The 12,826-nt window shown below is 42.1% G+C and overlaps 3 protein-coding genes across 3 annotated transcripts; all 3 read left to right on the top strand.

Moving 5' to 3' along the window:
• The first annotated feature begins 2,450 nt into the window (after window positions 1-2,450).
• On the top strand, window positions 2,451-3,404 carry LOC139668235 (taste receptor type 2 member 105-like). Its single transcript, XM_071547759.1, has one exon. It carries the CDS (start codon window positions 2,451-2,453, stop codon window positions 3,402-3,404), a length of 954 nt encoding a protein of 317 aa, XP_071403860.1.
• A 3,898-nt stretch (window positions 3,405-7,302) lies between these two features.
• Window positions 7,303-8,124, top strand: LOC139668234 (taste receptor type 2 member 7-like). Its single transcript, XM_071547758.1, has one exon. The coding sequence runs from the start codon at window positions 7,303-7,305 to the stop codon at window positions 8,122-8,124; it is 822 nt and encodes a 273-aa protein (XP_071403859.1).
• A 1,952-nt stretch (window positions 8,125-10,076) lies between these two features.
• Window positions 10,077-11,024, top strand: LOC139668233 (taste receptor type 2 member 9-like). Its single transcript, XM_071547757.1, is given in 3 exon segments — window positions 10,077-10,209; window positions 10,212-10,456; window positions 10,458-11,024. Coding segments are annotated over 3 exon segments (945 nt in total).
• The last annotated feature ends 1,802 nt before the right edge of the window (window positions 11,025-12,826 follow it).

Genomic DNA, 12,826 nt, shown 5'->3' with positions numbered 1-12,826 from the left:
ACTTGTTGTTGTAGACTTGTGTGATTGTATATTTGTACTCTCTTCTAATTGTCTCTTTCTTTCTGTGAAAAATATATGTAGATTTAGTATAAATGCAGTTTGAAGTGTTTTTTTTCTTTCCCCTCTCTTTTCCTCCCTTTCCCTGGTGTTAGGAGGGAGGCTTTTCTCTCTGTGCTTGGGGGGGTTGGCAGTTGCTTATCTCAAACCAAGACACTCTGGTAGTGGTTGGTAACTGATATGAGAACATGATGATCCCTATTACTCTCCAGAAGTGGTCACTGACATACAAACAGCGATGCACGAATGGCCGTGGGGTGCAGAGGTAGGTGCAGAGCCCACCTCCACCATCAGCCCTGTGTGTCTTCTCTGCCTCACTTCCTACAAGCATATCATTTCCCTGCTCTGTGTTACTGTTCTCCTGGTCTCCTTTAACTTGTGTGCAAGCTGCAGCATGGAATCTAGTCCTGCTTTCATCCCACACTGACCAACAGGCAGATGGACAGGGTGCTCAGGCCAGGTGATGGTGAGTGGGATCTGTGGGGATCTCAGCTGGAGAATGTCAAGGCTGCTCTATGCCAGGTAAAGCTTGATCCAGGCAATTCAATGGACAAAGCAAAGGACACACCTCAGCCCACTAAAGCAAAAATATTTCACGGAGGATCAAAGGACATCACGCACAGACCAATATAATCAGGTGAATGCCATTGATTCAGATTGCACACGTGCCTATTATAACCCAAAGCATTGTTCACACGCCCCATTCCTTATGCAGACTGGCTAAATGAGAGTGTTCACGTGACAGAATAACACCTCTCATTGGTTACATACAAAGGTCCACGAATACAATGTTTACATTAAACTACGTCAGCATACTTCTTTCCCATAGCTGACCGCAGGTGTCTTGCCTCAGCTTATCTCTCCACCAGCTTCAGAGAATGCAAAGAGGCAGGATTGCTCACACTTCCATTCTCTGTAAGAAATTCTTTGCTACAGCCCACCAATGATGATCGTGGCTCCCCTGGGAAAATGTATTTAAAGTAGGAGAGAAATATGGCCCAGCAGAGAGGAGTGAAGAATAAAGTGAGAAACAGTTCTGCAGCAAACAGGGCTAGGGAAGGACAGGGAGGGATTGCTCCATGTGCTGGTGAAGAAATTCCCTTGCAGCCCATGGGGAAGACTATGGTGAGGTAGCTGAGCCCCTGCAGCCCACACAAGTCCATTGGACAGCTGAGAGTCACTCTGGCCCATGAATGACACCACAACACAGTAGGGGTGGAGGCACCAGGTTCCAGTTTAGTCTTTGTTCCTCCTCGCTCTATTTTCCAGTGGCAATAAATACAATTAATTTTTTCCAAGTCGACTCTCTTTTGTCGATGACAGTACTTGTTGTCATCTATCTGCATTTATATCAAGCCATGAGTTTTCCTGTGGTATTTACCACCAATTTACAAGAGACATCACAAAACCATGCAAACAGGAGCATGTGATATGAATATTCACAGAACACAGTGATTGCATTTCTCTCCCCCAGAAAAAAAAGCCATCATTATTCTGGAGGGAAATTACTGGTGGTTCATTTCTTTTTGTACAGATCTTTTTGCTGTGATTTCAGGTTTTCCTTCTTACAGCCCAACATCAGCCAAGATCTCCTTGGTACCCGTACTACTGATGTGCAAGGTCCAGTATGCAAGGTCTGGTACTAACCAGTTTCCAAGGGCAGTCAGTGCCCTACAGAGCATAACACACCATGCCTGTTAGAAAAACACAGCTTTTAGCACGGGAATTAATTTGTAAGCTTGAGAGCATTTAGGTGAGGCAGGAACCCAGCATGGTCCCATCCCTAAAACATCTTGTAGTGCCAGCAGATGAGATTGGAGCCCTTACACAAGGACTCATGATGATTTCTATCCTGTTCCTGCATATGTTTTAACTTAACCCCAGAAGAAAAAACATTCAGCTGTCCTATCAGTGCCTCCCCACCCACACCCCTATGTGGTTCCTCACTTAATCCTGAGACGTTACCAGGTGGAAATCTAATAGAGATTTGAATGCCTGTCAAGGATCAAAAGGAACACCATTTTTCCAGCATCTCAGCTGAACTTTGCAGCTCCAAGACTCTGGGATGAAAGAGTCTTGACTCTATTCTGTTGAGAGAACACTGTCCACTGCAGAAAAACATCTCTGCTCTTTGTGTCACCCAACACAGTCCTCTTGAACAAAAATTCAAATAGTCAACAGAGACCCTGACAACAAGTAACAGAATACCCAGCACATTTACATCCCTGCACCTGCCCTGCTCAACAACAGCGGCGCCAAAATCTCCACCTCAGCAGCTCTATAAAGCTCCTCTTGCCATAAGTGACACTCAGGGAACAGCAACCGCTGACCTGTGTTTGGCATTGGTGCAACAGCCCCCTTGTCCAGCACAGCACTGCTCCCCAGCTCCAACCATGGAAGATTGTCACTCACCAGACCAACCCAGTGTCACTTCCTACAATGCCATGACAGTGGCCATCGTCACCCTTGAGGCATTTGCTGGCATGTGGATAAATGCTTTGATTGTTTCTGTGATTTGCATGGCTTGGGTCAAAAAGAAAACCTTGAACTCTAATGAGAAGATCTTGCTGTTCCTGGGTTGCTCCAGGTTCTGGTATTTGTGCATTGCATGGGTAAATTCCTTTCTTGCAACATTTTATCCCAATTACATTTTTGTTCACCATGTATTTGAGTTAGCTGAGAGTGTTCAGAACTTTTTAAATTTTTCTAATTTCTGGGTTTCAGCCTGTCTTTGCGTCTTTTATTGTATAAAAATTGCCAATTTCCAGAACAGATTCTTCATCTACCTGAAAGTAAAAATTGACAAGATGATGCCCTGGCTTTTGTTGGGATCAGTACTTTTCTCCCTGGTGATTGGAATCCTTGTATACAAGATGATTGACAGAGCACTCAGGAACAACGCCAATTTGACCTGTCAAGGAATTATTTGGAAAGCAAATATTGGAATAGAGGAACATTTTCTCCCTAGTTACTTTCTCATTGGCTTTGTATTTGCCACTTCATTCACAGCAGTCATATTCTCTGCTTTTCTCCTTCTCTTTTCTCTCTGGAGACACAAACACAACATGCAGACAAACTCCACGAAGGACATCAGCATGGATGCCCACATCAAAGCCATGAAATCTATTCTCTCCTTCCTAATTATGTACAGCATCAACTTTGTATCTTTGATTTTGACTCTCGTTTATTCTAAGAAAAATGAAAATGACATGATCTTTCTAATTTACTTAATTCACTATGCTTTTCCAGTTCTTCATTCCCTTATTCTGATTTTCAGCAATCCTAAACTGAAGAAGATACTGCTAAGGATTCTGCCCTGTGTGAACTGCAAGGATTGCATCAAGTAGGAACTGTAGCAAGACCTGAAGGCCTTGCAAAATGTTGATATTTCTCTATAGAAAACAAATCTATTAATTTCTAATGCAACTCTCCAGCCAATGGAGATGATACAGATGTTCATCACTGAGGTTAAGAATATGTAATTCAAATTCTTTGTAGTAATATTATTACGAGTTCAATAAATTATTATTCTCATTTAGTTTAGATAATTCTTGAAGCTAAATTGTTGTAAATAGCAAAGACTTTTAGACCTTGTACACCTGGGCTGGATGCAAAGGGGCAATAACAGTACTGCAAACCTGCCACAAATGCTTTGGCATTCATTGATTGTAAGAACTGAACTAAAACACTAATTTGTTTCAGTTTGGGTTTATATATCATTCTGATCTGCCTGTCTTCCAGTGTGTTATGATGTCTCTGTCAGTGGTTTATAACTGTGTAATATAAGGATCTGTAACACTGTGTGCAGTGGTTACTAACTGATATGAGAACATGTTGATTCCTATCACTCTCCAGAAGTGGTCACTGACACACAAACAGCGATGCAGGAATGGCCGTGGGGTGCACAGGTGGTTGTAGAGCCCACTTCCAGCATCAGTCCTCTGTAGCTGCTCTCTACTCCACTTCCTGCATGAACAGGATTGCCTTGCTCTGTGTGACTCTTCTCCTGGTCTCCTTTTACTTGTTTTGTGTCCCAGCTGCAGCATGGAATCTCATCCTGCTTTCATCCCACAGTGACCCACAGGCAAATGTACAGGGTTCTCAGGCAGGGTGCTAGTGATGGGGTCCATGGGGGTCTCAGTTGGGCAAGGTCAAGGCTGCCTCATGGAGAAGACCATGGTGAGGCAGCTGCATACCTGCAGCCCACACAAGTCCATAGGGCACCTGAAATCCACCTTTGGCCCATGGATGACACCACAGCACAATAGGGTGTATCCTGAAGAACTGCAGCCCATGGCACAGACCCACACCGGAGCAGGAGAAGAGCATGTGAGAAAGAAGGAATGGAGACAGCTGGTTATGATCTGACTGCAAACCCCATTTTCCGTTTCCATGCATTGCTTTTAGGGGAGGAGGTAGAGAATCTGGGAAGGAAGGAGGTAGAGAATCTGGGAATGAAAGAGAGAGGCTGAGCCTGGGATGAATGGGAGGTGAAGGCAGCAGGTTCCAGTTTAGTCTTTGTTCCTCCTCACTCTACTCTCTTTTCAAGTGGCAATAAATTCAATTAATTTTTTCCAATTCGACTCTATTTTGTCCGTGACAGTAACTGATGAATCACCTATCTGCATTTATATCAACCCATGAGTTTTCCTCTGTTGTTTTCCACCAATGTACAAGGGCCTTGACAAAAACATGCAAACAGGAGCACGTGATATCAACATTCACAGAACACAGTGATTGCATTTCTGTCCCCCAGATAAAAAGGACATCATTATTCTGAAGAGATATTACTGGTGATATATTTTTTGTAGCCACAGAGCTTTTTGCTGTTATTTCAATTTTTCCTTGTTACACCACATCAGCCAAGATCTCCCTGGTACCTCTGGTCCTGATGTACAAGATCTCATGTGCAAGGTCTTGTACTAACCTGCTCCAAGGGCACTCGATGCCCTACAGAGGTTAACACACTTTTCATGTTGAAAAAATTTCCTGGGTTTAAGTAGCTGTAAGTCTAAATTTAGACATTAGTTTTCAGAGCAGGCCTTAGATTATGAGCTGATGTGAGCTGGGCTTCGACTGGCCAATGGTATTCCATACCATATTCTTATGTCATCTCAAATATAAATACAGTGGAGGAGGAGATGCTTTTCTCTTCTGACTATGGCCATAGTACTTACAGGACGCTGCTGCTGTCCTCTTCACTGCTATGTTGTCTCAGGAAAATAAAATATTTTTTCTTGGTTTTCTCTCTCTTTGGGTCTGTCCCTTGGGAGGTTGAGTTATCTGGGGTGATTTTGTAGCCAGAATAGTGAGATTTGTGTTTGGAAGGGTTCAGTTTTCTGTTGGGTGGGGAGGTGAAAGAATTATTTGTTATATCTAACTACTTTATATTGTAGTTTACTTTCAATTTTCCCTTTTTTTGTGTGTAAATATATAACCCAGTTGTCTGTTTCAGGTTTAAGTTCCCAGTTATTTCTCCCTTTTCTCAGCGGTGGTAGGCATCATTGTCACTATGGTTTATAGCATTCTGCCAAGGTTTCAAACCAAAACAAAAACTCAGTTTTCATGACTGAAATCCATTTGTAAGCTTGAGGGTATTTAGGTGAGGGAGGAACCCAACATGGTGGTTGGGTTCCATGGACATAACTTTTCATACTGCCAGCAGATGAGTCTGGAGCCCTTGCACGGGGACTTGTGATGATTTCTACCCTGTTCCTGCATATGTTCTAACTTAACCCCAGAAGAAAAAACATTCAGCTGTCCTATCAGTGCCTCCCCACACACCTCACAATGTGGTTCCTCACTTAATCTTAAGGCATTTTCATGAGGAAAAGTAATAGAGATTTGAATGTCTGTCGAGGATCAAAAGGAACACCAGTTTTCCAGCAGCTCAGATGAATTTTCCAGCTCCAAGACTCTGGGATGAAAGAGCACAGTGACTGTGCTGACTGGGCTCTGCTGAGAGAACACCCTGCTCAGCAAGAGCAACATTGGTGGCCAAGGGACAGAACACAGATCCTGAAGGCTAACAATGACTAAACATGGCTCACTCACACAATCATAACACTCCCCACTGCAGAAAAACATCTCTGCTCTTTGTGTCAGCCAACACAGCCCTCTTGAACCAAAATTCAAATAGTCAACAAAGCCACTGACAACAGCTAACAGAATACCCAACACATTTACATCCCTGCACCTGCCCTGCTCTCCAGACCAGCGGCACCAACATCCACCCCACCAACAGCTCTACAAAGCTCCTCTTGCCATTTGTGGGTTGTGCTACAATTTGAGATGCAAAAGTGCATCCAAAATATGCACATGTGATGGTAAATACAAAGACTGTGAAAATCCTTCTCGAGTGATGCTGGATGTCATGGATTTAAATTCAAAGCTGACATCTCTGTTTGAAGCACTTGTTCCACACCTTCCATGCATGGAAAAAAATGTATTTGAGACTCAGATTTTTTATCCTTATCTTCTTTGTAAGGTGTCTGATTAGTCACACAGAGCTGAACCTAACTTTCACCTCTGGTTTGGTCATCATGGTGTAACATTTTCATGTAATGTTCCTGCACAAGCACAGTGCCAGCACAGAAAATTCATCTTCAGACAGGTTCTTATAGAAATAATTGCTCTTCTCCTCACATACCTATAGAGAAAAGAAAGAAAGAAATGAAAACCACCCAACCCTACACTATGTTTCCTGTTCTGTCAGAAAAACCACAGGAAACTCATACCAAGGATAAGACAGAAAACAGGCAGTATCAGGAAATGAAAATTCTTTCAAGGCAATATTCTCCCTTCCCTCATAATCAAAAATTATAAAAAAAAATTCTGAATGACTGCATCGAATAGTAACTTGGTCATTAAACACAACCAAGGGATGGAAGAACTTATAACCTGAAGGCTGAGAGTGATCAAACATGGGTCACTCACACAATCACAACACTGTCCACTGCAGAAAAAAATATCTCTGCTCGTTGTGTCACCCAACACAGCCCTCCTGAACCAAAATTCAAATAGTCAACAAAGACACTGACAACAAGTAACAGAATACCCAACACATTTACATCCCTGCACCTGCCCTGCTCTCAAGAGCAGCAGCACGAAAATCCCCCCCACCAGCACCTCTATAAAGCTCCTCTTGCCACCTGTGACGCTCAGGGAACAGCAGCCACTGACCTGTGTTTGGCATTGGTGCAACAGCCCCCTTGTCTAGCACAGCATTGCTCCCCAGCTCCAACCATGGAACTTTGTGACTCTCCAGACCAATCCAATGTCACCGCATATCGTGCCACAGTTGTGGCCATCGTCACCTTTGAGGCATTTGCTGGCATGTGGATAAATGCTTTCATCATTTTTGTGATTTGCATGGCTTGGGTCAAAAAGAAAACCTTGAACTCTAACGAGAAGATCTTGCTGTTACTGGGATGCTCCAGGTTTTGGTATTTGTGCATCTCATCCCTATACTATTTTCTTTCTGTAATTCATCCCAATTACCTTTACGTTCACCCCACATTTCAACTAATTTTATCAATTCAAAGCTTTTTAAATTATTCCCATTTATGGGTTTCTGTCTGTCTTTGTGTCTTTTATTGTATAAAAATTGCCAGTTTCCAGAATAGCTTTTTCATCTACCTGAAGGTAAAAATAGACAGGATGGTGCCCTGGCTGCTGTTGGGATCAGAGCTTTTCTCCCTGGTGATTGGAATCCTTGTCTACGAAATCACTGATAAAGCTTTCAATAAAAACCTAAGTTACACCTGTCAAGGAAGTATTTGGAAAGCAAGTATCAGAGTAAATGAACACTTTTTCCCTGTTTTTTTTATCACTGGCTTTGGATTTGTCACTTCATTCATGGCAGTCATCTTCTCTGACCTTCTCCTTCTCTTTTCACTCTGGAGACACAAACACAACATGCAGACAAACTCCATGAAGGGCCTCAGCGTGGATGCCCACATCAAAGCCATGAAATCTATTCTCTCATTCCTAGTAATGTACAGCATCAACTTTGTATTTTTGATTTTGACTCTGTCTTATTCACGTTTTAAAACAAAAATCATGTGATACTTTCTTATTTATGTATTTCTTTGTGCTTTTCCAAGTGTTCATTCCCTTATTCTGATTTGCAGCAATCCCAGACTGAAAAAAACATTGCTAAGGATTCTGCCTTGTTGTGAAATTCATGGTTTGCATGAAGTAGGAACTGTAATAAAAGCTAGAGCCCATTGAAATATTGATATTTCATTATAGAGAAAAAGTAATTTAATCCCCTAATGCAGTTGTCCAGGAGGTAGGGAAGGCAAAGATATCCCCTCTCCTTATCACTGAAGTTACAATTATATTAGTCAAATACTTGGACTGAAATTAAAATGAGCTGAAGAAATTATATTATCCTTTAATTTAGGTAACTCTGTAAGCAAAACTATTGTAAATAATAAAATATTTACACCTTCTACACATGATTTCGTTGACAAAGGGCAAATAACAGTACTGTAAAACTTCCTCAAACAGTTTAGTATTTGCTCATTGAAAAACGTGAACTAAACCACAGGTTTCTCTCTCTTTTGTTTACATTTCTTTCTGCTGTGGCTCTGCTCTTTGTAACATTATCAGCTGTATCACTGTGTGCCCCACAGTGTAGGTGGGGTGGGTGCACCTAGAAGAGCTGCAGCCTATGGAGAGCCACTCTGGAGATGGAAAATCCTGAAGGACAGCAGCCTGTGGGTGGGGATCCACACCTGAGCAGTGGAAAAGCCATGAGGAGGCGGGAGTGGAAGAGACAACTCTTTATGAACCCAACTGCAACCCACATTCTCCATCCCCCTCTACCACTGAAGAGAAGGAGGTGGAGAAGCCAGGAATGGAAGAAGGGATGGAAGGGGTTCTAGATTTGTGCTTCTTTCTCATCATCCTATTCTGTTTTCAACAGACAATAAAGTAAATTAATTTTTCCCAAGTCCGGTCTCTTTTCTCCATGGCAGTAATTTCATGGAGCTTGTTATAGCAATAACTTCTGTTCTCACATACATGTGGAGAGAAGAAAAGAGAAGAAAGAAAGAAAGAAAGAAAGAAGAAAGAAGAAAAGAAGAAAGAAAGAAAGAAAGAAAGAAAGAAAGAAAGGAAAGAAAGAAAGAAAGAAAGAAAGAAAGAAAGAAAGAAAGAAAGAAGAAAAGAAAGAAAGGAAAGAAAGAAAGAAAGAAGAAGGAGGAAGGAAGAAGGAAGGAAAGAAGGAAGGAAAGAAGGAAAGAAAGAGGAAAGAAAGAAAGAAAGAAAGAAAGAAGAAAAGAAAGAAAGAAAGAAGAAAGAAAGAAAAGAAAGAAAAGAAAGAAAAGAAAGAAAGAAAGAAAGAAAGAAAGAAAGAAACGAAAGAAAGAAAGAAAGAAAGAAAGAAAGAAAGAAGAAAGAAAGAAAGAAAGAAAAGAAAGAAGAAAGAAGAAAGAAAGAAAGAAAGAAAGAAGAAGAAAGAAAGAAAGAAGCAAACAAAAACCACCCAACCCCCACACCGTATATCTTATTCTATCAGGAAAACAGAATAGACTCACACCAATCATAAACCAAAGAAGTGCTAGTATCAGGGAATGCAAATTCTCTCAGGGCAATGCTCTGCCCTCTATAGACTGCAGGAATTATCTAACTTGGTCTTTGAAGGTGACCAAAGGACATAAACCAGATCCTCAAGCCTGACAGGGATCAACATGGGTAACTCACACAATCACAACACTCCCCACTGCAGGAAAACATCTCTGCTCTTTGTGTCACTCAACACAGCCCTCCTGAACAAAAAATTCAAATACTCAACAGAGACACTGACAACAGGTAACAGAATATCCAGCACATTTACATCCCTGCACCTGCCCTGCTCTCAAGAGGAGCAGCACCAAAATCCCCCCACCCAGCACCTCTATAAAGCTCCTCTTGCCATTTGTGACACTCAGGGAACAGCAGCCACTGACCTGTGTTTGGCATTGGTGCAACAGCCCCCTTGTCCAGCACAGCACTGCTCCCCAGCTCCAGCCATGGAAGATTGTCACTCTCCAGAGCAATTCAATGTCAACTCATATGGTGCCACAGCTGTGGCCTTAATCACTCTCCAGGCATTTGCTGGAATGTGGATAAATACTTTCATTGTTTCTGTGATTTGCAATGCTTGGGTCAAAAGAAAAGCTTGAACGCCAATGAGAAGATCTTGCTGTTACTGGGATGCTCAAGGTTTTTCCACTTGTGCTTCTCGTGGTTGTATTCCTTTCTTTTAATAATTTATCCCCATTACCTTTGTGTTCAGCCCAGATACACACTAATGATGTCTATTCAGAGCTTTTTTGATTGCTCCAGCTTGTGGGTTTCAGCCTGTCTTTGTGGGTTTTATTGTGTAAAAATTGCCAATTTCAGGAACAGTCTTTTTCATCTACCTCAAAGTAAAATTGAAGAGGATTGTGCCCTGGCTTTTAGTGGGTTCACTGCTGTTATCCTTGGCTCTCAGCACCCTCGTCTACAGCATTGATGGTAAAGAGAACTGTAACAATTCCACTGGTCAAGGAAATTTTTCGAAAGTGACTGTCAATATGGATGATGGTTTTCTCCCTATTTTTTTTATCTATGGCTTTGGATTTGTCACTTCACTCATGGCAGTCATCTTCTCTGCCCTTCTCCTTCTCTTTTCCCTCTGGAGACACAAACGCAACATGCAGACAAACTCCATGAAGGACCTCAGTGTGGATGCCCACATCAAAGCCATGAAATCTATTCTCTCCTTCCTAGTAATGTACAGCATCAACTTTATATCTTTGACCTCCACACTGATTTCTTCAATGAAGGAGGAGAATCCCATGATGTTTCTTATTTATGTGTTTCAGTATGTTTTTCCTGTTTTTCATTCCCTTCTTTTGATTTTCAGCAATCCCAAATTGGAAAAGACATTGCTAAGCATTTTACCCTGTGTCAAGTGCAAGGTTTGCATGAGGTAGAACTGTAACAAGAGCTGGAGCCCATGCAAAATGTTGATATGTCATGACAGAAACCAAGTCCTTTAATCTCTAATGCAACTCTCCAGGTAGAGTGGAAGATACAGAATTTCTCTCTGCACCACTGAAAGGAAGAAAACTTCATGAAAATTCTTTAAACCAGATATGTATGATTAAAATAATCATTCTCATTTCATTTATATAAATCATTGGACTTAATTATTGTCAATAAGGAATTCATTGAGTTCTCATCACATGGACTGTATGTGAAAGGGCAATAACAATAGTGTGAACCTGCCTCAAACACTTTGACTTTTATGCTGATTGAAAGGACTGGACTAAACCACAGATTTGTCTCAAGTTTCGTTTCCATTTCTTTCTGCTGTAGCTCTGCTCTTTGCAATATTACCAGTTGGATGAGTGTCTGCCAGTGTAGGTGGGATGGGTGTCCCCTGAAGGATTGCACCCTATGGAGACCTCACACTGGAAATGGTGTGTCCAAAAGGACTGCAGCCCAGGGGTGGGATCCACACTTGAGCAACAGAAGAGCAGAAAGAACCGGATGAGACAACTCACTATGAACTGACCACAACCCACCTTCCCTGTCACACTCTGCCACTGTGGGGGAGCATGTGGAGATGCTGGGAATGAGAGAGTCAGTTTTGGCCTGTGATTAAGGAGGGGTGAAGGGAAGGGTTCTAGTTTTGTGTTTGTTTCTTATCATCCTACTCTATATTCAACTGGCAACAATAAATTTACTTTTCTGCAAGTCAAGTCTATTTTGCTTGTGAAAGTAACTGGCAAGTCATCTCCATGTCTTTAATCTTGACCATCAGCTTTTCTGGGCTACTTTTCACCCCTGCCCTGTTGTACAGTGAGAGTAAAGGAGAGGCTAAGTGAGGGTCTGGCAAGTGTCTGAGTTTCACCATCCAGAGCAGGTCATGTAAATGTAAAATAGTTCCACCATCAACAGAAAAAAATCTGATTTGTTCATGGCTGTCCCAGCTCAGGCTCAGACGGACATTTTACCTCATGCCAAGTGCCAGGGTTGCATTTCTCACAATATCCCCTTCAAAAATCTTCCTTCCAGTTCACGAAATAAGAGAAAGAACAATTCAGGCCAGAGCAACCTTTCAACTCCTGCAACATCTCCTTTTCCAAACACCACACAATCTCTCAGGCTGCCTCACCAACCAACCCACCTCTCTTTGAACAGCAACTGTCCAGAAACAAGCAAACAATTAACTAATGTTACTTTAGAACATGCCAGTTATCCCTCTTTGTCTAAGGGAGGATTTGGGGTTGAATTAAGATTTCAATGCAAAGCTCACAACATCTCCCCAGAGGAGATTTTATACCAATAGCCGGAGTAGTTGGCTAATCAAGGCTAATCATGTCAGCTCTCCCATAGCAAAAGGAGAAGGAAAGAGATCTTGGGAAGGGAAGAGGTTCAGTCTGAACCAAGCTGCAGTGGAAGCAGTTCAGTCTGTGTGTGTTGTTTCTGAGATCCCAGTACATTCATGTGCTCATCCAGTGCAGAAACACAGTGGTCTGGTGCTATGTGAGATCCAAAGAGGGCATCTAAAATAGGCTGGTAAATACATAGTCTCTGGGAGACTCCTTCCCCTTCTTAAGTGGTGCTGGAGGGGATGGATTTGAATTAAAAGCAGACATCTGTGTTTCAAGCATCTGATCCACATTTTCCTGCTTTGAGAAGGCAGCATTTGAAAATTGGATTTAAACCTTTATATTCTTACAAGGTGTCAGATTCTGCAGAGAGATCTCAGCCCAAACTCCAGTCCACG

Source organism: Pithys albifrons, chromosome 2, assembly GCF_047495875.1.
Source record: "Pithys albifrons albifrons isolate INPA30051 chromosome 2, PitAlb_v1, whole genome shotgun sequence".
Lineage (NCBI taxonomy): Eukaryota > Metazoa > Chordata > Aves > Passeriformes > Thamnophilidae > Pithys > Pithys albifrons.
This window is presented reverse-complemented; position numbering and strand designations above follow the sequence as displayed.